Source organism: Monomorium pharaonis, unplaced genomic scaffold (assembly GCF_013373865.1).
Source record: "Monomorium pharaonis isolate MP-MQ-018 unplaced genomic scaffold, ASM1337386v2 scaffold_242, whole genome shotgun sequence".
Lineage (NCBI taxonomy): Eukaryota > Metazoa > Arthropoda > Insecta > Hymenoptera > Formicidae > Monomorium > Monomorium pharaonis.
In genome coordinates this window covers 1-24,924 of record NW_023415519.1, presented here as the reverse complement: position 1 = coordinate 24,924, position 24,924 = coordinate 1, and the positions used below count along the sequence as shown (strand labels likewise).

General features: G+C 46.0%; 5 protein-coding genes across 21 annotated transcripts; 2 read left to right on the top strand and 3 right to left on the bottom strand.

Annotated features, from left to right (window-relative positions):
* The first annotated feature begins 248 nt into the window (after nt 1–248).
* LOC105832782 (PAN2-PAN3 deadenylation complex subunit PAN3) lies at nt 249–5,468 on the top strand. 14 transcript variants are annotated; one of them, XM_036294448.1, is made up of 9 exons: nt 249–656; nt 1,784–2,040; nt 2,119–2,379; nt 2,487–2,862; nt 2,954–3,070; nt 3,153–3,392; nt 3,552–3,834; nt 4,205–4,559; nt 4,637–5,468. In XM_036294448.1, the coding sequence occupies exons 2-9, from the start codon at nt 1,963–1,965 to the stop codon at nt 4,751–4,753; spliced, it is 1,827 nt and encodes a 608-aa protein (XP_036150341.1). In that variant the 5' UTR covers nt 249–656; nt 1,784–1,962; the 3' UTR covers nt 4,754–5,468. The 14 variants fall into 14 exon arrangements, with proteins under 14 accessions (XP_036150341.1, XP_036150338.1, XP_036150339.1 ...); XM_036294445.1 differs by having other exon boundaries at nt 1,773–2,040; XM_036294446.1 differs by having other exon boundaries at nt 249–746.
* Nucleotides 5,469–5,916: 448 nt separating this feature from the next.
* On the top strand, nt 5,917–16,036 carry LOC105832783. The gene is made up of 5 exons (XM_012674028.3): nt 5,917–6,206; nt 12,262–12,401; nt 12,650–12,799; nt 12,918–13,073; nt 13,198–16,036. The coding sequence occupies exons 2-5, from the start codon at nt 12,263–12,265 to the stop codon at nt 13,230–13,232; spliced, it is 480 nt and encodes a 159-aa protein (XP_012529482.1). The 5' UTR covers nt 5,917–6,206; nt 12,262; the 3' UTR covers nt 13,233–16,036.
* On the bottom strand, nt 15,873–17,667 carry LOC105838754. The gene has a single exon (XM_012684535.3). The coding sequence runs from the start codon at nt 17,636–17,638 to the stop codon at nt 17,459–17,461; it is 180 nt and encodes a 59-aa protein (XP_012539989.1). The 5' UTR covers nt 17,639–17,667; the 3' UTR covers nt 15,873–17,458.
* A 1-nt stretch (nt 17,668) lies between these two features.
* LOC105838747 lies at nt 17,669–19,095 on the bottom strand. Of its 2 annotated transcripts, none has more exons than XM_028191837.2 (3): nt 18,954–19,095; nt 18,423–18,648; nt 17,669–18,256 (listed from the first exon to the last, which is right to left on the bottom strand). In XM_028191837.2, exons 2-3 carry the CDS (start codon nt 18,610–18,612, stop codon nt 18,048–18,050), a joined length of 399 nt encoding a protein of 132 aa, XP_028047638.1. In that variant the 5' UTR covers nt 18,613–18,648; nt 18,954–19,095; the 3' UTR covers nt 17,669–18,047. The 2 variants fall into 2 exon arrangements, with proteins under 2 accessions (XP_028047638.1, XP_036150344.1); XM_036294451.1 differs by having other exon boundaries at nt 18,944–19,076.
* Nucleotides 18,177–24,890, bottom strand: LOC105838741 (tRNA:m(4)X modification enzyme TRM13 homolog). Of its 3 annotated transcripts, XR_004965180.1 has the most exons (8): nt 21,242–24,887; nt 20,946–21,145; nt 20,422–20,607; nt 19,971–20,210; nt 19,419–19,871; nt 18,954–19,096; nt 18,423–18,599; nt 18,177–18,279 (listed from the first exon to the last, which is right to left on the bottom strand). XR_004965180.1 is itself a non-coding variant. In XM_036294450.1 (5 exons), the coding sequence occupies exons 1-5, from the start codon at nt 21,388–21,390 to the stop codon at nt 19,429–19,431; spliced, it is 1,155 nt and encodes a 384-aa protein (XP_036150343.1). In that variant the 5' UTR covers nt 21,391–24,890; the 3' UTR covers nt 19,332–19,428. The 3 variants fall into 3 exon arrangements, 2 of the variants coding, with proteins under 2 accessions (XP_036150343.1, XP_036150342.1); XM_036294450.1 differs by lacking the exons at nt 18,177–18,279; nt 18,423–18,599; nt 18,954–19,096 and having other exon boundaries at nt 19,332–19,871; nt 19,971–20,147; nt 21,242–24,890; XM_036294449.1 differs by lacking the exons at nt 18,177–18,279; nt 18,423–18,599; nt 18,954–19,096 and having other exon boundaries at nt 19,332–19,871.
* Nucleotides 24,891–24,924: the final 34 nt, after the last annotated feature.

Here is a 24,924-nt window from a genome sequence, read left to right as displayed (position 1 = left end):
AGACTCTCGATTACTCGATCGGTCGAATGTGATATTGTCAAACTAATAGAAGCTCGCAAATAATTATTAAACAATAGAGAAATTATAATATGTCAAAAATGAATAAGAAATACGTACAACATAAACTGTTTCAAATTACCCACATAAACGAAAAAATATCATGTCTTAGATTTTTTAGAAAAGTAACTTTTTAGAAGATATCGTGCATTTATTCGTAAAATATAAATTATAATTTACACCATGTAAATTAAGTACAAAGTATTATCTATGTAAACTAAAGGGTTAGATAATAATTTAACCAGGATTATCTTCTTTATCGGTGCCTCGTCGGTATAACTCGATAACTCATCGCAATCGTTCGGCGATTCCGCCATTCCGATATTCGACGCACGCCGTGGAGCCGGAGAGCGCCGCGCGCCGCGCGGAACAGCTGCGATCGAAGGGGCCGCGATGGCTGGCGGGAGCGCTTTCGCGAAAAGGGGGGCGACCGACGGTGGTATCGGAGTGAAAGGGGGAGGGGGAAACGGAGTAGCACGAGGAGTGAGGAGAAAGAGGAGGCACCCCACGATCCGGTGGCGATACGCGCACGCACACCAACAAGCGTCACGTAGGACGAGAGAAGAGAGAAGCTCAGCGGCGATAGGAGAGGGAATGTGGTAGGAGAGAGAACTCGCGTCGTAAACACGCATGTACGACGCACGCACGCACGTACGCACGCACGCACGCATCACTCGCATCACTCGCGCGTACGTATAGTCACGGTTGAAGCAAATGGAGTGGATTGTGTGAGCGCTTTCTCCTTTATCGTCCGCTGAATGGAGGAATGCTGCTGTGAGGAACCTACGGTGCTGCTCGGCTGCTATCACGCTCCTCGGATCTCCGCTGCTGTAAGGATCGTCGTCGCGCGTCATCGTCATCATCGGGCACAGTGGCCGACGGCGGGGAAATAGAGCGACGGTTCGTCCCATCTGTCTCTGCATTTGGCTCGCTCGGCGCGGCGAACGGAATTTCCGCGCGCCGGATTTTACTCTCGCGTCGCGCGGAATAGTAAACGGCGGCGCGACGCCGCGCGCGTTCGTGACGCGAGACGCGACGCGACGCGAAGCGACGCGGCGAGCGGCGGCGCGGTGATCAGCGGTGACAGCCGCGGATGGGTTATGTCGGCAGTCGCCGTGTCCCCGACGTCCCCGCGCGTCCTCGTTCGCTTTCCAGATGCACCGAGCGTTCCTCGGACGTCGCCGCCGCGAGCAAGCGCCTCGAGCCGAGCGAGCAGCGTCGGGCTGCCCGCGTCGCGCGCCTTCCGTCGGCGACCCTGTTGTCAAAATCAGCTGCCATTGCTGACTCTTCTGTTGTCTCACTCTCTGTTTTCGCTCGCGCTATTCCAGCCGTCGTCGCGTCGGCGACGTCGTCGTCCCGTCGCTCGCGTACGCTTGCAACTCTGCGCGGACGTCTCCTGCGATTTGTCCCTCTTCTCGCCCTTTCGCGGCCTCGCGATACCCGTCGATGAATCATAGATTTTCTTTGTGTACGATCGATTTGTAGTCCAGATACACAACGTTTGTCTAAATTTGCCGCCGATGAATCTCGCATTCTTCGGGACAATTCACTTTTGTGTAAGACAAACGTTTGTGACACGCGTGAAACTTAACAAAGAAATTCTCTGGATTAACAAAGAATTTTCTTAAATTAAAACATTAATATTTATTTAAAAGCAAATTTATTTATATACATATAGTGTTTTACTGTTTTTTTTATTTATATAGTATTTGAAGATATGTTACAGGCTCGAGAGACTCAAGCCCTCGATTTATGTCCACAAAGCAGAGAGAAGGAAACGTCAAACCAGGGCACTTTTTGAAGTTAGTGTGAGAAGCAAGTGGTGGGTGGTGAATTTAAGGACAATATAGAGAGCAAGGGTGAAAGATACGTACGAAAGTGGTAAATGCAGTGGTTGAGGGAACGATGGACCCATCGATATTTGTCACGTACACTCCTCAAACGAATGGGGTTCCACTGGAGTCCAAGCTGGCTACCTACATGGTGACTCATCCTTTTTTTAAATTAACGGTAGTAGAATTGTCCTGAATAATGACGTTCTGTGTAAATCGCCTCATACAGAATCGCCCGAGTCCTGGCATAGGCTTGAGTACGAATTCGGTGACCAAGCATCTATCCAATCTTTCTCTGGACACGCAAAAGAAGGTAACTGCCAGTCCCGAATTTGTGCCAGGAAGGGGCCTTACGGGCAGCAACAGCAGCTCGCCGAATCTCTTTAACAACTCTTACACACATTCGCAAGAGAATGTAGGTGGTACTACCTACTTCTACTTCGGGAATGCCAGCGGCGACACTGTTGTAGCCGAGGATGGCACTGAGGCTGTAAGCATAAGTTTTTTGCTTTAAATAATGAGACAAGAGTAACGAAATAATTAAATTAATATATAATAATATAATAAAAAATTCTCATATTGTTCTTTTAATATCAGATTGGACCCGTGGCGACAGGGCAGATTGGCTACGTCTATCCGGGTACACCTTCGCATTTACAATCTGTGAAACCGGTGAAACCACCTTCGTCCAACAATTCCTCCGCTCCCTCCAGTCCTCCCCCTCAGGCTGCCCCCAGCTTCTTTGTCGGCGATGGCTTGCGATTGGAAATCCTGCAGAAAAACGGATTGATATTGGCACAACCTGACATAGTACGATTTCCTGACTTACCTAACGAGGTTGATAATTATCATGAGTTATGTCCCTTAGAACCAATCCACAAACCTGCCTCGACGGTCCTTGGATACCAAACTTCCACGTACAAAGCCACCAGTATCAAAACTGGCACGCGATACTGTTTACGTCGTATTCACGGTGAGTTTGAGCTCCACTGAAGAGTTAATATTAGTGAATATCACTATTCAACTTTATAATTAACACTATTAATTGTGATGCCCGACTGTAGATTTTCGACTCGCCAACACGAAGTGCATGGTACTGGTCGACATGTGGAAGCGATTGTCACATACAAATCTGGTTCAGCTGAGAGAAGTCTTTACCACTAAGGCGTTCGGTGATCATTGTCCGTATCTAAAATATTCCCTGTTTATTTCACCCATATCACCCGTACATTGTGCTCTCATCGATGTTTTTTTTTTTTTCAGCCATGGTTTTTGTATACGATTATCATCCTGCCTCGGAGACGTTGCTAAACAAGCATTTCGCTTCGACTGAGCTTAACGGTTACACCGACCCGTTCTCGTCGGATCCCAACGCGCCAAGGCCTTATAGTCATACCAAGAACACTATTCTAAGACAACAGCATAGCAGCATGCTACCGGAAAGTGTTATTTGGAGCTACATCATTCAACTCACTGCCGCATTTCGTGTTATTCATGCCGCTGGTTAGTCTATTTTTCATTTTATTTATTGTCCTCGTGTGCCTTTCTTAAAGAGCTGGAAATATTTTATGATATACATATACCTCCGTCAATCCATAAATCTTTAAATTTTTATTTTATTCAATTTCACATGTTAATTTACTTCTGCATTAATTTGATTAGGTTTGGCGTACAGGTGCTTAGATCCCACTAAGGTACTACTTACATCACGGACACGACTTCGTTTGAGTTGCGTCGCCATTCCAGACGTGGTCACTCTAGATGGGAACACCGCGAATCCTCTCACCCTCATCCCACATTATCAGCAGGAAGATTTAGTAGCACTCGGCAAACTGGTCTTGGCACTAGCGTGTCGAAGTCTTATCGCCGTCCACCGCGACAATATGTCAGCCTCCATCGAACTGATCACACGTTCCTACTCCACCGACCTTCGAAATCTTATCCTGTAAGTCTTATTCTAAATTTGGTAACTTACTAAACATTTTTTATTTGATTAATTAGTATGATTCTTTGTTCTGAGATTGGTCAATCAAATGCTTCGAACCATTTATCAAATAGATCGTATTTTCTGTCAATGATAGTCTTAATGACATCATTGGAGTTAAAAATTATGGTAATAAGTGTAAACCTATATATTAATTTACGAACAAAGAATTTTTATATTATGAATTTTTTATGATTAATATAATTTTGTGACATGCAAAAATGCTAATATGTCTCGAGAGACAGGGCAAAAAAATTAAATAATTTCTAATTTTTTTTATAATTTAGTGATAAATTAGAAGTATGCTTAATATGCGTAATTCCTTTTTTAGGTATTTGCTGTCGAATCAACCCCGTAAAAGTGTCACGGATCTCATGCCAATGATTGGCGCACGATTTTATACACAGTTGGATGCCGCTCAGTTACGCTTGGATGTTTTTGAAAATGAACTTGCCAAGGAACTAGAAAATGGACGTCTGTTTAAATTGCTGGTTAAACTAGCAACTATCAACGAAAGGCCGGAACTTAACATGGAACCAACATGGGCAGAGACGGGCGATCGTTACATGCTCAAATTGTTTAGGGACTATGTGTTTCATCAAGTAACAGCTGATGGAAGACCCTGGTTGGATCTTGCGCACGTTGTAGCTTGCTTAAATAAGCTCGATTCGGGCTCGCAGGACAAGGTAATAATTCCTAACAATTTTTTTCTTAATGAATGCATAATGTGTACATAAAGCAATCTTAAATTGTATTGTTACAGATATGCCTCATGTCTCGGGACGAGCAAAGTGTTTTAGTGGTAAGTTACGCGGAGCTACGACAATGTCTGGAAACGTCATTTGGCGAACTGGTACAATCTACAAAAGATGCTGTTTAAGGATGTGTCCTCGATAGCGTATACTCCGAACCATAAATGTGATATCATCTCTATCACTTAGCGGTACTATCATTTTACTCTTTATCGCGATACTGGAGAGTGAAAACTGTTGAATTGTGTTTGGTGATATAAGAAATAACGCGCAACTAAGTTTTTGTATACATGATTTTGCTGGTCGATTTCAAGTAGGTATGAACGCATAAATGCGTTGCATTTAGGATATAAGTCGTTAAATTTTCGGGTCTTTAAGTCTTAAGGATTTATAGGATCCTTAAATCTTTGGGTTTTTGGATTTTCCAGTTTAGATCTTATGATCATTAGACATAGGAATTCTCATTTATATTGATTGGCTTGTTCAATCTTGGATTTTAAAGTGTTAAATTTTGTAATCCTGGATGCGAACTGAACCGTTGAATTCTTGTGTCAAACGATCCTTGGATCTTTGGAGTTCTGATCTCTTGGCAGTTTGAAGCGTGGATTTTCAAAGGGTATCATGTGATTTCGCGAATCAGCGAGGATTTGGATTCGCTGTAAAGCCTATTACGGTACTATACAAAATTGTACACAACTTAACAATGCAGTAAGCTCGTAAGGAATCTTAAGACAACACCTAAACACACTTGGTGTCTAGGATAGAGAAACCTTAGTTTTTAGGATAGCATTAATGGTAAGCATTAATTTTGAAATAAATGTTTATTTTTGAAAGCAATCCTAACTCTAATTTTGTCATTATTTCTTCCTTATCATTAAAATAATTCTAGAATCCTGTTATCCCTTTCTAATTGTATCTTTCTTTCATGATCAATATTTTTTATTTCAGTTAAATTAGAGATCACACGTGTATGTGTAAGAAAGTAACCACGGTGCTTATTTATATTCCTCAACGTTGGTGCGTTGCAGTTTTAATTTTCGACGACGACGAAGGCTCCAATAATTAGGCCTCTGATCTCTGATTTTGAAACGTCCTATACGGTTCTCTCTCCTCACATAGTTCTATTTCTATTTATCCAGTTGCCTTTCTCTTTTCTAGGAGGGATGATCACCATGGTGACGGTGACGAAGAAGGGGAAAGATCGGCAGACGGAGCGGGGAGGACATGGCGCCCGAGGGATGTCGGACTCCGGATTGACTCGGGGAGGGGGATGACTCCGGTCGGCGGCGGCAGCGGCAGTACCAGTGGCGGCAGCAACACGTAGTAGCAGTCAACGGTGTCCAGGCATCGCAAACGCTTACGGACGACATACGGAACGCATCTTGAGGTCCGTTCTCTTCACCCGACGCGCTCATCACGCAGCCGCGTTACGGAGCGGAGCGTCTCCTACCCGCAGCATCCTCCCCGTGTTGTTGAGCGTGTTGTCCGTGGCTACACAGGCAGATAATTACGAGGGAACCGACCGGAAATACGTTTGGAAGACGATTAAGCTTGATCCTCTGTTTGGCATCCCCGTAGCAGGTGAGTCTTTCACGTAAGAAGGAGAAAGAGTGTGTGTGTGTGTGTCTGTGTGTGTGTTTGTATGTGTGTTTGTGTATGTGTGTGTATGTGTGTGTGTATGTGTGTGTGTGTATGTGTGTGAGAAAGGGATAAAGAGAGAAGGAGGGAAAGAGAAAGAGAATGAGAGAGAGAACGGAACACGGCGATGCTGCCGCCGCCGCCGCCGCCCGGCGTTGCTGATCGATTTTCCGCGAACGAGCGGAGCAGAGCGGAGACCCGCCCCTGATTCTCGTCGCTCTTCTCCGACGGAGCGCGCGGAGATCCGAGGAATTTTTTGCGCTCGCTCGCTGGTCCAGGTTCCACGGCGCGCGCGGCTGCTCCGAGATGAGCCGAGGAGGACCGAGGGAGCGCCAGAAACTGAAAGCGGCTTTTCCCATTGTGTCCACGGCACAACGACGATCGATGCTCTTTCTGTGCATGCCCGCTCGCGCCCCTCGCGCTTTTATACACTCTCGTTCTTACTCCGAGTCTTCCCGAATCGGGCTCTTCACCGTCTTTCAAAAATCCTCTTAAGATCCAATAAAGAGGATCAGAATCAGACGTATTCCCTCGACTTCCCCGAAATCTTTTACAGACGTGACCTTCGTGGCCATCTAAGGTATTGTGGATTATTATAAAAACTGGAAAGATATCAGAAATATGATCAGGAGCACCTGAGACATATACGCACGATAGATTTCAGAGACCTAGATAAGAGGCCGAATCTAATTAAAAAAAAAAAACAAAAAACTGATAAGATTACGCGACGCGCGTCCAACATGTCGAGGTATCGATAATTCCGTGGGGCCGGCGATAACGAGGATCATCGCATCGTTGCTTTGAGCGATGCGGTCGGCGAAATCTTACTCCTCGCTCGGCCACCCGAGATCTCCGCTGCGTTTCCGTTTGCTGGTTTTCTTTCTTCCTTTCTCGTTTTTTTTTTTTGCCAGCGTAGGCAGAATAACTGGCGCGCTCAACGGGAGGGATGTTCCACCTTCGTGTTTTCTGAACGCGGTAATCGCGTCGCCGAGCGGGCGAAATGATGAGGGCAATTCGTCCTCGTTACCGTCTACTTACGGCCGCGTGGACGACCGACGCGTGGGTCTGCGCGTAACGCGAGACATTTTTTAGGGGCTGCGTCGCGCAACCTTTATTAACCCCTTTATTTTCGAGCTATTTATAAGTATGTATCTTGCGCGCGGACGCCGCAATGGTAACACCGAGGACGCCGACGAGGCCGTGTGGGACGGAGCCTGTTTCTAGGCGACGACGCCACGTCTAGTTTCTTGCTTTCTAGGATTTCATCTCACCGCACGTCTTCGTGCATCGCGGACCAAGTCAAGAGACCAAGTCCGTCCTACTTACTGTATATACGTAGAAGGTAAATAAAGGAAGGCAAGTTCTGCAGATGGCTACGAACGAAGAAGGAATGACGAATGGCCCGGGTAAACCGCACGCGGTTAAGAATCATCTGCGCCGCTTTTTGACCGGCCTGTAGAGCTGCCGGTGGCGGTGAGAAGAAGACAAAAGAAAGGTCGAAGGGCGAGCTATTTGTGTGCAACTCGCATAAATAATTTTTATTTCCGTTCGGTTGCCGCGGCGCACAATGAGGTGAACGAGTCATTTTGTCGGTTATTTGGCTTATAACTTTAGAATGATTTAAAATTTTTATATATCTAGTCTACTATCTATAGATGCATATAAATAACTATAAATAATGCACAATTGGGTATTTTTAGTGTATGAAATCAAAATCTGTAATTTATTGTTATTTATCGACAAAAATTCCATTCATGTTATTCCATAACTGTATAAAATGAATTGAAGTGAACTATGTGTGAGCAATAATAAAATTATTCTATTTTAAGGAAAAAACAAAAAAATTGAGATCAATTTAATTTTCGATGATGACCTCAAACTGATACAGATCAGATTATTTCTGGACACATCTGACAATGAATGAGCCCAGAACCCGATTAAACTCATTATCGTTTGTAATATAAAGAATCTTTATTATTAATGTATGAACTGATTTATATAACATCGATGTGTATGAATTTGTGTCGGGCATGTGCCTTCTTAGAAATACATTTCACTCATAAACTTCTCATTGTATAAACGATCATGATAACGAAAACTGTGTCAATGAAAGCTCACAATCATCTTGAATTAACACATGAAGAAAGTTCTTGGAATGAGATGATATTCACTTCCATTCACTTTATATAGTTAATTGTACACTACTTATATTAAATTTCGAGTTATTTTATCGAAAAATATGCGTTATAATTAAATGACTGAAAAATGACTCATTCGCTCTATTGCGCGGTGTCGATTGGGATAGCTTTTCAGGATGATAAATCGGCGTAGCGTGCGGCGTATAAAGCAGGACGCGTATAAAGGTCCGTGAAATCGGAGTTAAAAACTCTTTTTTCCATTCTACTGCCTGCACGAGGTTGGAAAACAATCCAAGTTCCTAAGGAGAGCTAAAAGTTTCTAAACTTTCTAAAAGGAGGAGAATCCCGTGGAGCGGTAGTTCACGGCGGAACTTTTCCGAAATCCCGAGATAAAAGTTCTCGCGCCCGACAAAATTTCGAACGGGCGACAAATTTGCCTGCGGTTCGAGAATTCGATTGTCGCCTCCGCAAAGGAAAGGGAAGGAACGGCGTTTCGTCTATGCTTTAGCGTACAACGACGTCTTAGGCTCCTTTCACGCAAGAACATCCCTAATGCATTATGTTACGTACTGAATTTACACTTGAATCTGTACGTAACAGCAAACTTATGTTAATGCACGAAGAAAATCTTGACGTGACGTTTAACGCATTACGTCACAACTCTCCCTTAGCATCAAGTAAATCTACTTGTCACGTACAGATTTCAGTTTAGAATCGATACTTAACGTAACGTGTTACGGAGAGCTTGCGCGCGAAGCTTCAGCGACGATTAAATGACAGCGACGTGAATCACACATCTCGCATGCTTATCGAGCATTTATAAGTTCGCACTCGTCGATCCTCTTATCTCCTATATCGCGCGCACAACAACACGTCGTGCCTTATCTGCGGGGCTTATCGTCGCTCTTTTTTTTTTTATATTGATAAATTTTTGTTGATAAACTGACCGCGCATTTCTTTACGTTTTCCCCGAAAGGGGCCTCGTATTTCCAACGTGCGACACTCTGTCAGTTACTAGGTACGTGACGCTCTTCTATTTTTCTCTGCGCGACAGCGCACGGTCAGCTAAACACCTGTTTACCCGGGTACGTCGAGCGAAGCAAAAAAGAAAAGTGGACGCCTCACGTTCACGTCGCGCTTTTTAATTTTTATCGAGCGTCCGCGCCCTCCGCAGTTGATCCGTCGAAAACAAAGATCTTGTTTTCTTTTTTCTTTTTTTAGAGACCAGGAACACCAACACGCGCGCGAAGGAGAGAGCGAGAGAGAGAGAGAGAGAGAGAGAGAGAGAGAGAGAGAGAGCTTATATCTGGACGTCGGGCAACGTCCCCTTGCTCACGGACGTGTTGACCGCGTGTCCCCGCCGGTCTATATTCGACGGCATATTATCTGCTCGCCGATACCTCTCTCTTTCTCTCGTTTGCATCCCTTTTTTTCTTTTTTTTTCTTTCTCTCTCCCTTTCACTTGCCCATCCGCATCACGACGTTGCCGGACGACAATAGGTTCGACGACGAACTTGAACAAGGCGGCTTCCGCCCGCCGTCTCACTCGCGTCCGGCCGTCTCTCTGATGCGACGATAATTTTGTCAATTCCGTCAATCCGAGCGCGCCGCCGCGGACGATTTTCCCTGGACGCGAGCGGAGAGATTCGCGAGAGAGAGAGAGAGAGAGAAAGAGAGAGAGAGAGAGGAGGAGGAGAGCAGTCAGCCAGCCGGACCGGCGGTGGTCGAGCAAGATTGCTGACGAGTGCTGATTGTCTCAATGTCGGCTAATAGCCGGGAATGACTGTAAGGATGCGTGCAGGCGAAACGCATGATACGCGAACGAAACGCGTCCGACTTTTGCGACGACTCTCGCACATCCGCTCTTTTAATAGATTATACATTCTTTGATTTCTTCTAGATCTCTTCCTCCTCCTGCTCCTCATCCTCCTCTTCCTACGTTCTATTCTCGAACTTGCATGCACGAACTTTTACTCTGTGTATCCTAGGGCCTTTGAACCATATTTGATACTCCACGTTTCAGCTCTCTCTCTCTCTCTCTCTCTCTCTCTCTCTCTCTCTCTCTCTCTTCCTCCCTAATCTTGGAAGCCTGGAATCGAGTTGGAGCCCTGGGATCTTGGAAGCTTTTGAAGTCCATGGTTTCCAGCTCGCGAGAGCAGCGTCTTTGAATCTTGAATACCGCTCCTCAGATTTAGAGCGGAGCAACTGAGATTATGTCGCTTATTCATGAACCCCTGACGTTACACAGAGAATAATCCATCATCGTCCGCCAATATGGAAATGCCGAAATCACCCCCGTGCGCGATACTCGTTCGACTATCGCTAGTGATTAATTAGTCCCGCGGCCTTGCGGTGGCCGTCCCGATCCATCGTCGTCGTCGTCGTCGTCGTCGTCGGAGGCAGAATCGCTTCCAATCGCGTGCAAAACGATGGCATCGATCTAAGGCGAGACCTTGAGCCGATCGTTAATGCGTTCGTATCATCGCGCACCCTCCAATAAATCAATCTTCGGCTTCCGCGCGTCAAGCTGGACACCCAGGACAGGCCGTATCATACGGACAGTCGCTTTTCGTCGGATTTATTGCATGGCCGTCGAAATGAAAGCTTTCGGTCCCGAGCGCCTTGGAATTCGGTTAACGTTAAGCAACAACTTAGCAGCAAGATAAGAGCGGCGCGATAGTTGTAATTATTTTGTACAGTTGGATGCTGCGACAACGAGACATCTAGTTGCATCCCGGATACATGGATTTTAATCGTTGCGCCACAATGTGTTTGATAATTATCGTCAGCTTCCGTAGCTGCCGCGGAAGCGCGGACGAGATTGTTAAAACGAGGACGACTTGTTGTTCAATCGGACGGCGTACGAAGTGTCCGGCTCCAATTGAGACGATTGAAACGCGAATTATTCGCGGTGGCGTAAGATTTTATTTTTAGCGATCCCCGGAGAGCCTCCTCGCGAGCGATGCTGCCGCACGGTCGTGGGGTTAATTATCCTTCGCGGTTCTCGTTAAGGACCACTTGTCACCGCGGCGGCCGCGCGGGAAATCGAGATAATCGGCGAGCGAATCGCGATAACGGAGAACGAGAGCGCGCTGTCCACCAATCCGAAAGTTTAATAACCGCGTTAGCACGCGGTTCCGCGAATTCGACGTCGACGGCGCTTCTTCTTCCTTTGTGCCGGTCTGTCCCCGTGGATGACGTGGATCGCGCGCGTTAACGGCGATGACGGGCCGCTTTAATGGAGATTGACGGACTGGCTTTAATTAACGTCAGCGTGAAATCCAGCATAAAGAAATCTTCGCTTCGCCGATCGCCTCGCGAGAACGGAGCCCGAATGGATGTAAAAGAAAAAAAAAAATCAAAGCGCGTCGCGCTATGTGAGAAGCTCGTCCGTTTCTCGGTTCGATAATTTATCACCGTTTGATTCGCCGATAATCAATCTATTGATTCAGCTCGAGGGATATCGAAATTACCGAGAGCGATCGTCGCTATCGCGAATTATCGGGTTTACAATCTGAACCGTTTCTAAATATTTACTGGTCTAGGAGTAATCTGCTTTTAATGCATCGATCGTTCAACTTTGTATAATAACGCGATAATTAAACATTAAGACTGATCTACATCTTTTTTCAGAATTTCTGTATATAACTTTATAACTTTTTAAAAAGACTTTACAGATTTTTTAATACGAAACTTAGAATATTTCAGAATTCACACGTATGATAATTCTGAGAAGAGATGTAGATTTGAAAAGTTGTACGTTCCAATTTGTATAAAAATTCTGAGAAAAATTTTCAGCGGAGTAATTAAAGGTGCTTAATGAAGCGTTTTATTTTCTTTTTTTTTCCCCCCCCCGACAGAATGAAGCTGTGCTGGAGTTTGGCTCTCGTGGCCGTCGCCCTGTTGATGATTCTTACGAACGCGCGAGCGGAAGCCGATCTGTGGGAGGAGGATGACAAGGAGGTGCTTGTGCGAACAGTGCGCGGTACTAAGGAACGAAGTGAGTGCTTTTGTCTGTAATTAATCCGTTACCTCCCTTCCACGGTGATCATGACGTTACTTTATCGAGCGGTCGAGCGAATATAGACCATCTATATATATAACGCACGTATATAAACGGCGTAATTAGAAGTCGTTCCCTATCGACCTTAAAAGTCCCCCTCTGCCTCCCTCCTTTCTCTTTCTCTATTCGCTTGATCGACGTTACGTCCAATTGTTTCTATTGACGTTTCGCGTCTGCTGACGCAGCATCCGGCAGCTCCTCGTCGTGCAGATACGTAAAGGGTCAATGGTCGGAATGCGACTCGAATACCAACACGCGGTCGCGCACTCTGAGCCTCAAGAAGGGCGACAAGTCCTGCGAGCAGACCAAGACCATACAGAAGAAGTGCAAGAAAGGTGAGTTAATCCGTTAATTCTGCGGATTAATGTCCCGTGAGATGATGCAGGGGATCAACGATGCGCAGAAGGTGTGTTCGGTGACGCATTTGTTTTCTAATACGATCGTTGACCGTAGCATGCCGATACGAAAAAGGCACGTGGAGCGGATGCGCGAATCAGATGATGACGAGAATCGATAATTTGAAAGCGAACAGCGATACATCCTGCGAAAAGACGCGACGACTCACCAAGAGGTGTAAACCGGAGACCAACACTAAGAAATCAGCCAAAGGTAAGGGCTCTTCTCGTCCGATCGATTGATTTGCCGGGCTGCCGGGTGAGAACCAGCCTGCAGAGAAATTTAAGCAACAAGCGCGAACCCACGTTTATTTTTATTTTTATATTTTTGTTTCCAGGTGAACGGTCGAACAAGAAATCGGGCAAGCAGTAATTTATCCGCCGATCTCCAATCATTTCTTCTAATCGGGCAACGAAAGCGCACTCTCATCTCTACGACCCCCTTTTATCGACCTCTTTTCCTTTCGCCCAATTAATTGCGAGGCAGAGCACAAATTTGGATCGATCGTCGATCGAAGCGTCTATCACGTATACTGCCTAGGAGTCATTTGCATTTCGGATGCGGTAACACGTGCAGCGTGAACTGCAAACCATTTTCCAAGGTGCGCTGCCGTCGATTAATTACTGTTAATAATTACGGGATGGGTGCACAATACGTTTCGGTGATCACATTTGTTCTCGGCAGTAACTCGGTTATTAACCCTGCTGGGATTTCCTTGCGCCATTATTCGCAGTAATTTACGTCAGGCGTATATTGCGCGCGAATTTTGGCTTAAATGTTTCAAGCAATTTCGAGTAAACATAGTAGATATTGATTACATCCCTAAATAAATCCTTTATAAATCCGAGTTTGTATGGAAAGAGTGTCGCGTTCGTAAATATACGCCTGACGAAGAGACTCTTCTATCTACCCATTGACATAATTCGCAACGAGTTCCTCTGTAGAGGAGTTATTGATCGTATAAAGGTATTCTATAAATGGACGTTGGCGAGAGATCTTGGAGGGTTAAGCCGCGCAATCAACTGGAGAATCGATTGGCAACCGATACGTAACACGTTCGAGATGACGAAAGCTAAACACGGCCGATCGTTCGGGCGCACGGTGGTGCAGTTTGTTGAATTATTGAATTTTCGCGAATTTGTGCCAGTCGCATTTTTTCCCCGACGCGAAATCTTTTTTTACAAATTTCAAATTTAGATTCAAAGATCCGCGAGGATTCAGACGCGTTAGCTCTCTCAGCGAGTGTCTCTGCAAAATCTGCACCACTGGTTGCGCTCCGATTAACGAACGTAGTACACATCGTAGAGCTCCCCCGACTAGAAGCAGCCGCCATTTCGGAGGTTCGCAGAGGATAAGATCATCCGTCAAAGTTGTTCTCTCGTCTTCCCGCAGCGATATTATATTATTATTAATATTATTAATATTATTGTTTATCTCACAAAAGAAGCAGCAGCGACTCCCATTTGGCTTAGCTGCTGGCCCACTTAAAAACTCATGTACAATATTTGTCATACTAAACAGCTTTCATTCAATTGTCACATAAATATACAATATTCGGTGTTCAAAGTAACTGTGTCCTGTATCATGTAACACGCGCGAGATATTCCGACAATTATTACGCCGCCGCGAAGGTTCGTCAATTTTAAACGAGGCTCGCTCGCGTGCGAGAAGATAATGGCATTCGCTCGCCCCATGTCGTGGCATCCACAAATCCGTGGTTTCACGTCAAATCAAAAATCACAAAATCAAAATAAACGATCAAAAAAAAAGAACGCATCAAAATAAAATTTGTCAAGGGACTGAAAGTGAAAAATGCGGAAATATATTATATATGTACAATATATTTACGCACGCAGAATGTTCGCGCGAGCCTGATAAATTTTTCCGGAATCCCCCGCGCCCCTCTCGGCAGGACGTTGTCACTTCCGATGTTAATATTCGCAGTTAACGTTATAATAATAATGTATCAAGTGATAAACTGGCAAATATGGAAACTCGCCAATGAGCATGAAAATCAAACTGAAATAACTCGTCGTCTCATCAAGCATGCACGCTCGCGCGTGCGAGAGAGAGAGAGAGAGAGAAAAAGAGAAAAAGAAAGATAGATCACTGGATATCTTTTCGACGTTACAAAAATCAAATCCCTCGTCCCTCTTGCATACAAGATTGTAATTCGTTTCTAAGTCTAGATGTATAACCGGAGGGCTCGTCGGTGAGAGGAAATTAAGCTGTTTGCGCGTTTGGTATTGCACGCGGGTGCGCGACCCGCGACGTGCGGACGCGTCTCGTAAGAGAGGCATCAGGGATGGATGAGACCCGGGGAGAGAGTATTTTTCACGTACAGTAATATTTTGAGGGCGTCTCTTCCTCATCTCCATCCAGATCTACAGATCTACGCGACGGAGGGCTCGGTTCCTCGGGCGTCGGAGATTCCGAGGACCTCCAGATGTCTCCAATGTGAAACCCTGTGGACGCCGTACGCGCGGAATCGCGCGCGCGCGTCATCATCGAGCGCCTAGTTCTAGCTCCCGTATTACAGCATATCATCATTGATCGCGCGAAGCGAATCTTATCGATAAACTAGAATAGCGTTATCTCCGTTTTATGGGCTCTTCGCTAATTATCTGTCCCCCTGTTGATCTTCCAACCGGTGAACTCGACTCCGCCGGACATTCGCTCCCTCCCCCCCCCCCCTCCCCTCCGACTTGCCAGAAATCGAAGCTGTGTTCCGCACCGAGACCAGTTCGAAACCAGTTGGAAACACGCCACGGAAGTGGACTCGTTATGTGCCGGTTGAAAGCATTAAATGTGTCTCCCATGAACGTTACATCTGTTTTATAAAATGCGTGCCGATCACACGCGCCCGCGCGAGCTCCTCTCGAAAGGGATGCCCTTCGATGTTAGAGATAATTTCAGAAATGCGCGATCGCGTACCACACTTTTTACGAAATGCGCAAGTTTGCATGCCTCTTAGTTCTCTTAGTAGGGATCTTGCGCTTTTAACGTACAGGACTGCGCAATTCTGAAACATTCGAATGCGTCATGCGGTTATGCAATGTAAAGCAGATTTAACGAGTATCGTGCTTGACTTCTCTGTGTGGAGCTCGCAGGAAGCTCTCCATGTTTTAATCGCATTGTAACATAGCATGATAGAAAGATACATCAGTAAACCTAGAGACTAATTTTTCAGATTCTTCGATTAAAACTACACAGAACGTTCCGGGGAGATTGCGTCGATAGCAAAATGTCCCGTATTTCTGGAGAAATTTCAAAGCGGATTTCTTCCCCGAGACTGTTTTAACAAGTCGCAAATTGAATTTTACCCAACGCACTCGCGACTTCCGAGACTGTCGGGAGAGATCACCGAATACATTTTTTATTTCCGCCCTTAATTACTTCTGCTCTGAAAAATCCTTCTCGATATTTCTCCCGGAACAGCCTTTTGCTATTCGAGTACATCGCGTCCCTCTTGGAACGAGAATCATAGATATTCTAGATATTAATAATAAGAGAATCGTTCTAACTTTATTCGTTAGAATTAAAATAATTAGAGGCATACGAATCGCCGTTCAATTACGGACCGTTGAGTTTCATGATCGTCGATCTTGTTGAATGATTTTAATCCCGTTAGTACAACTACAGAAATTGGTATGACAGATCGCCAAAAGTTTTCTACGCGTTTCTTTAAGATTAAACAAATTCGATTGTACATTTTCCAAAGACGCGAATTCGTTGTGCGGGTCGGTAACTGCCTCGCAACGATTTAGACAAATGATTGTTGAAAGTATTTGTATAAATCGCTGATCGCGCGGTTACCTCATCACGGACAATTTCGTCATTCAGACCGTAACAGTTTAGGATAACTCCTGAATTTTGAATGTATCGTAGCTCGATGAAATCGGTGATTTTCTTTACGAACTACTATAAAAATTGTATAATGCATCTACTTACTTATTGAAGTAATTGTGTAACCATTACACATGTAATAAAAATCCAATGTTGTCAATAAAAGTAAAATATTATATATACAAGAGTGATGTGGTCTATAACAAGTTACGCCGGTCGGGATTCACATCCCTAATTTCGTAAAGCGATTTAAGGGTACAAATTTTTATGGCATATATTTTATTCTTAAAATGTTATATCGATACAAAAATTATAAAAGTGTTCGATTAAGAGATATCATAAAAAATCACTTTGAACAAGAATATATTTAATATCAAAAATGGACGGACAACATTAACGTTCTTTTAACGATGTTTTGTAAATTAATTCGATTTTATAAAACCTTAGAAATTGTATTAATTTCCCCAAAAAACACGTATCTATATGTTAATAAAAAAATATATTAGTACGAATATAGAGAAAATGGACGGAATGTCAGATCATTTAACTTACATGATCAATATTGGGTATATGCAATACTGATGTCAATATTCGAGATGGGTCCCAGAAAAAGCCATTATAAATATTTTAAAAGTTACTTACATTTGACTAACGTTAGCAAAAATACTAATCGGCAGTTTTATTTGTATATTTTTAGACTGAAAAAAATTCGATCCGTGGCTACAATATTTTTGGGACGATGCTATCCATTCTCACGCATTGGAAACGGATAACTTTCTTGAATACGCTTTGCCCTCCCATTCTTGATCGGATGGCAACGGCTCGTGTCGTAATTTGCAGAGACGTCCGCCGTATCTTAGCATCACGATTATAATGCAAACTACGAAGAGAGTCAGGCAAGCCGTGGCAGGCCAGAAAACGTGCAAGCCCATAATTAGGAATTTGTTTTTTATGCTGCCTGATATTAACGCCTATTTGTAACTAGCGTTGCGTGCAACTGTAAAATTATTCTGAACAACTTATGGGGCAAGTTGCTCTATGGTGTTTCAATCAAAATTTTGATTATGCAAATGACTTGATTATATACAAACTCACGTAAATAAAAAAAATTATTCTTAATGTAGGTAAAAGCAGGGCAGTGTGCCTACAAAAACAATGTTGGTGGTGAGAGTTTCAACTGCTGGAGGCTTTACAGTGCCGTTAACTGCGAGTGCGAAAGGGCTAATTAAACTCTATTGGACTCAATTAAACTCTCGACTTTAAGAATGTATCCTTCAGCGTGGGTGGTTACTACTGTTCTCTTCCAACACTGTTCGTTTGTTGTTGCTGGCCAGGCTACTTTCAGATCTCACTCTCGCGCTTTTGTTGCTGCAACTCCATGTACTCCTGTGGCTGCGGTGTGGCACCCTGAGATCGCTCTGAATCGTGATAATGAACAATCTCGTGCCTCACTTGAGGATACTTGATGCTGCCGGATTCTAACTCACTAAGATCAAGCGGCGGAGTTTTGTGTGGTAATACAGTCCATAGAGGCTGGATCCACCTATTGCCTAAATCCCAATAGGATAATATGCTATTTAAAAAAATAAGAGAAACTATCAGTCGCGCGTGACTGCACGAAAGACTATGCTACAACTCTCAGGCACAGATGAAGATCACACGCACACATATACACACACACATACACACACACATATACACACATCTCACACTCACCAGTGTGACGATTCTGCCAGTATTCACGGTGCCGCGAGCACCAACAGAACACGATGTTCAGGATGAACAGGAATCCGCCTAGAACGGTGCAGAACGCAATTGTCGCATAGAACGGCGTAAAGTCGCCGTACTCGTGCTCCTTGAAATACGGATTCTTCAGGTACTCCTCGCGCTCGTCTAGAATGGACATGTCACAATGTTAACGGCCTCGTCACTCGCTTACTTTCTGAAAGAAAAAAAAAAGGGGGGAAAGAGGAAGGCCCCTATTAGTGAGCGGTGAGAGTGTCGCGAGCTCATCAGGCGTGGCTTGGCGTGGCGTGGCGTGCCACATAGGATGCCGCGTGTGTACACACAAGGTTCATTTACACCGACCGATAAATCGATATCGCTATATCGCGTTATCTTTACCGCGGCACGCACGAAAAACAGATATAGGCCACGAGAAGCGAGCGAGCGAGCGAGCGCGTGTACGCGCATACGCAATTCATCGTAGTAATCACGCGCGTTCTATATACACTTACTTGCACTCACCTCAATGGGGATTTTTTTTCTTTTTCTCTTTCCTTCGCCTTTCTTCGCGTCGCCGATACCAGTTTTCCCTCGACGACGTAACGGTATCCCTCAGGCGACAAGAGGAGCAGCAAGTCGCGGGCCGCGTCCGCATCGAACGTACTCTGGAATGTTTGAACGTCGTTAGATCACTCGTATTGGGCGGGGCATCCCGTTCGGTGGGGGAACGAATTGTTGTTTGTGACTTGCGCGCTGCCCCGGTTCGTTCTTCGTTCACATAATCGAGTTGGTAAGCTTGATATCGACTGTACCGACTGAGGTGACGATCATTGAAATAACGTAGTAATCGAGTGACGATAATTGGTCGTTCACGCGCGCCAACAAGCTCGAAATTACGAATTTACGTAGAGAAATATATTTATTCGTAATAAAACAATGGGAATGATTTTCGAGAGCGACGTACACAGAGATTGCCTGTAAACGCACATTTTTTCAGTCACGATGAATGTTCTCGCGTGGCTACCACGCACATGTTTTCCAATGAAACTTCAGTGGGAATGTAGTAAAGCAGTTCAGTTTGGAAGCCGACGCTCTCCAAAAAGACCAGGCGACCCCAATTAAGCAGCGTTTTAGCCATGCGTCCGATAACTTCGCGCTCGTCCGATCTCGAGGACCGATCAGCCGTCTCATTCTGCGGCATCGTGGAATCGCGCGGCGAGTCAAAGTCGTCCTTCGTACGAAAGCCGCAGGTCGCCCAGCTGACGATGCTACACAGAATGGGAAACTCGTCCGCGGTGAAGCCGCATCGTTGCAAGTATTCTCGTCCCACGTACGACGAGTACTCACACTTGTGGTGGCAGCAAAATGCGACGATTAGACCGCGCACATCGACTCTGGGCTCGCCGCTCATCGACTTCGTCAAGCAACGTATCGTTAGATCTAAAAAAAAAGCGTTTTATTACCAATTATTATAATTTGTATTATTGTAAAACAAAAATAAAGCTTTGTTAACAGTGATGAAAGGGTAAAAGTCTGTACCCGTAGCCGCGCCGCAGAGATGCTTCGCTATGCCGACCTTGTACTTGATCGGTTGGATCTCTTCGATCTGGTTCAGCTGCAAATCGGCGATGTCGGCGCGTATTCTTTTTATCGCGAGACGACTCTCCTCTCTTCTAAGCTTGTTGTCGTTCTTGTGCCGGTGACTAGAACGATCAACTAGTAAGACGCAAGAGTTGGACTTGTCCTTTATTATCTGCCCCAGCCAATACGTTAACTGAGCTGTTTAAATACAATTTCATATAGCACGCTCATCGCAGTGCGATTCATTCAAAGTAACTAGTCTGTTTCTCTTTTTACTATTGAACTTAATAGTAGATAAAAAGAGGAAAGATCAACTATATAAGTTCAGTTGAAAAGAATAGATCTAATATTGAATTTATTTAGAGACAGAAACATTTCTTTGCCAAATATTAAAAACTTAGAAATATACCTTTCCCAGCTCCAAATTCGATGAAGCATGTGTTGTCTCGCAGGAGACCAACTCGCTCCAGATGTCCCAGTAGGGATGCATTTTGGAGCAAGTGTCTTTTAACGTTACTGCCACAGGTTTCCTCGTTCAATTTGTCTCGAAGCACGTCATGCCTCAGAATCGTTTGGGAAAATTCTGGCAGGTCTTCTAAATTGTACAAGATAAAGAGAGATGTAAAAATGTGGAATCTCTGAGTACACCAGATCATTATGGATTATTTACATGTTTACGTTTATACATTTATATTTATACGAATCTTCTTCATATCGCCAATACAAGTGATGTAAATTGTTATAAATTGAATAATGCAATAAATGTATATTAAAAACAAAAAATTGATTTATAATTTTTACAATTTCTCATAAAATCTGAACCCTCTACAATGGACTAGTGTTCACACTGCATAGTTCACACTGGCTATATGTAATGTAGATTATTTATATTTTACACGTAAGTAATCTTATACCAGGTGAAATCAATAGTACCGTAGGCGGCATAAATCTTCCTTATCACCGTCCCTACGACGGCCCCGTCGAGCTGCGACAGCGGCACGCGCGGCGGCGCCGCGATAGCGTCCTCGTCGTCCAAGTTCGCCCCGTCGACCACGAACACCGGTCGCTCGTCCAGGCTCCGCTTGGTGTTGCACACGCCCAGGTGCCTCGTCAGCCTCGACCGGTAGCACGTGCTGGAAGGAGAAGAGAAACGCTCCGGATACCGCGCTAAGCTTAAACTCGTGCCAGAAATCGCTTAGGTTCCCGCCAGAGGACCAACGGATACTTGCTGTGTCGGATCCAACGGACAGGGCACCCTGTCGTCCTCGACGTCGTCCTGCTGATGCTCGCCGCAGTACCGCCTGCCCTCCCGCACCGTCATACGGCAGAACCGCATCTTGCGCTCGACGAAGTACATGCAATGATTGCCATTCGCCATACCAGTCACCACCTGTCACCCGCGAGAAAGTCACCTCGGAAATTTGTTTTTTCGTTCGAGGGAGCTCGTCGCAGGTTAGGATCTAGGATCGCCAGTCTTGACGCAAAGTATGTACTACCTGCCGGCCGTTCGATGGCGCCACCGTTCGTTTTTCTCCCCCTCGGAAAAACAAATCTGACTTTGACGTCGCCGACGTCGCGACGAGGACGCTGCGGACGCGGTTACGCGCTACTCGTTTTATCTCGCGAAATCGCGAATTCCGATCGCGAATAGAACGAATGAAATAAACAGCTGGGGCGAGAGGTCTCTGGATGGTCCTCTCTCTCGCCGAGAATCCAAGAACTCGAGGCTCTTTCTTTCCCCCGGGGAGAAGAGCACCGATTTTTCTTTGCGGATCTTTACGGAATCCTGTGAACAATATTTCCGGATTGCCCCTCGGTATATATATTTATCGTTCGCCGCCGAGGGACTTGCGGGTGCGCGCGCGCGCGCGCGGGTAATTCGCTAATGTAGAGCTTACCCCGATACCAGCCCGAGTCTCAAAGTTCACCTTTCGCCTCCCCTCATCTTTCCCTCCCTCGTCCATCGTAATTCCCTTTTCTCGTAGCCCGTCTCTATCCCGCCGCAACTTTTCTCCCCGCTCGGTCGGCCTCTCCAGGCCCGCGCTCGCGCTCGGCGTTATCTATCCTCTTGAAGCGAGCTATTACCCGATTGTTTCTTAAATAAAATATCATCGGAGTCCCCGTCGCCAACCACTCACAATAATAATTGCCTCGCCAGTGTGTCAACTAATCCACCCTCGCGCGGGCAACCCTCCCCCTCGCCTGTCTCGCCGGATCTCGCTCTCATCCCCCTTCCTCCCCTTTTCCTCCCTTTCATCCTCCTCACCGACTCTTCTCTCCTCCTTTCTTTTTACCCTTTTCCACCACGTTCACGTCCGCGAGGGGGGGGGGGGGGAGGAAATTCGACGACGCGCGCGCCGGCACGATTCGCATTTTTTAACGTCATCGCGCGTCTCTCGCTCGTTAGCGCGTCGTTCGATCGGCGACGAGCGTCCGTTTCTCTTGAACCTGTTGCTCGCCTTTACGTTGCCGATTATCGGTGATTTCGCGACGCAGGTAACTTGGAAAGGATCGCGCGGTTAACCGGCGGGACATCCGCACCAACCCCCCCGTGCGCGAGACACGTCGTGTTTCACGAGCGCTAACGATCCCTTTTTGTCTCCCCGGCAACGTACGACGTCCCGCCGGCGGGGTAGAGCGTTGGCGCGGTGTTAACAAGCAGAAGGGATTAAGGAGTGGTTGAACAAGTGGTCCGCGGCGTCGTCATCAACGGAGTTTCCCCGGGCGAGGGATGCGCGGATTTGCGCCAACGTTTGGTCCGTCGCTCCGCGACGAAGGACGACGATGCACCGACGTTCGCGATTTACCCTCGCCGATATCTTGCGCTTCGGGGTTGTATAGAAAAAAAAAAAAAAAAAAAAAAAATCGTTTGAACGAGTGAACGAGAGACGTCGATCCCAGCAGCTCGTTCGACAGACGCAATAGGATTTTTTGCCTCGCTCTTTTTTTTTCCTCTCCCCCCGAAAAGTCAGAGGTGTCGATGAGATCCTCCCTCCCCCCTCTCGGCCGAACGCGTTATCGGCACAATGAGCGACCTGATAGGAGGCCATCAATAATTACCCTGGACCGGCGCTCGCCTAACTCTAACGAAGGACGATTTCTAACGATCTCCCCTCTCGCCATCGTCCAACTTCTGGACGTAATTAATTCCCGGGCTAACCTGGAATGCTATAATTAATTGCCGGTGGGGCTGATGAGGGGCAGAGCGCAACGGGTGCAACAATATGTACCCCGCTTCGATTAGAAGTGTGGGGGTTGGCGGGCAGGGTGGCGGTAGCGGCGGAAAGGGTGAGGAGGGAAAAGAGCGAGCGAGCGAGAGAGAGAGAGAGAGAGGGAGAGAGAAAGGGGGTAGGGGACCGCCTCCGCTCGCAGTTATGCAATTAATTAAATTCAGTTTGTTATTCGCCGTCGACTGTTAATTGCCGCAAAACTTGAAGAAACTGCACACGCTTGACGTTTCAAAATGCATCGCGCGCTCGCATTCAAGATCGCGATTGTGAGCTGTATTATCGCCCATTGTGTTTTCGCGGGGGCATCCGCGGGGCATCCGCGAATTTTCTCGCGTCAAAAGGCCTCGTTAACGCTCCCGTGCAAATCGCGCGCCGTGCGTTTCAATCGCCACGCGATGGCGAGGGAGAGAGAGAGAGAGAGAGAGAAGGGAAGGGAGCGCGGAAGGAGAACGACGATTACGTCAGTGACACGTTCATAATTAACAGACGCGTGTACAAACTGCGCGCGCGGAACGCACACGGGCCGGTAACCGCGCCCGCTTGACCTCGGATTTAATTGATACGCCTGCGAGACAGCCGGCAAATAAAAGATTAGGACGCGAAGCGAGCGGTTTAATTAGCGAGCAGAAGTCTCTCTCTCTCTCTCTCTCTCTCTTTCATTTTTGCGTAACAGACCGTCTTGTGGTCATGAAAAGAAAAAAAAAAAGATGATACAATCCGGATTAACGAGAAAAATCGACACCTTTGGACGTTGAAAAAACTCACGATCTTGAGACAATTTTTTCCTAATTTTTTAAAGGTTGCATGTATTAGAAACAACGTTTTCTAATATAGAGCTCGCGATATCACTTACGTTCGTGATCGGTAATTGCATTGCGGCATCCCGAGTGCTCCTCTCGTTTCGAGAGAGCCGCGCTTTGGCGCGTCTATTCGGGCCTTTGTTTTTAAGACGAAACAAAAAGAGAAACGGGAATAGGAGAAGGAAGAGGGGGGGAGGAGGAGGAGGAGAAGAAGAAGAAACGAAAACAATCGATACGACACGCCGGCAAGGCCAATCGGGCCGCGTTCTATTCGCGGCGCGGCCAATCAAAATGCCTACTACGTCGCCGGCAGGCCCGCTAATTAGACGCCACGTAAATCAGTCCTGAAACTCAACGTTAATTAACACGGGTTTCCGTTGGAGTTGCTTAGCCACCTATTTATCGAACGACACAAACGCAATATGGTCGGACACGTGTACGTCCGTTAAATACCTATCCGACTGGAGAATGTCGGGTCGCTCGTTCACTCGCTCGCTCGCTCCCTCGCACGCACGCTCCTTTATTTCGTATACACGGGCGAGAGAAGTCGGCTGAAAACCAGCTGAAACGAAACATTCGAATCATTCGAATTAATTCAGTCACTTGGGAGCGGACGGCAAGGAACGGTCCTGTGATCGATTTCCCCTGCCGAAGTCGCCTACCAAATTATCCGGGTGCTCTCTCTTCCTCCGCTCTCCTTAACCCTCCACGCACACTCGCAGAAGGAATTCTACGTTGCTGCTTGCGTCTGCCTGATGATCGCCGTCGTCGTCGTCGTCGTGCAACTTAACGTTGAGCGCAATGCTAAAAGAGGAAATCTGGGAATTGCAGGGGCGGGATCGGGAAAGAATGAATGAGACCGACTACCGCAAGCGGAAGTCT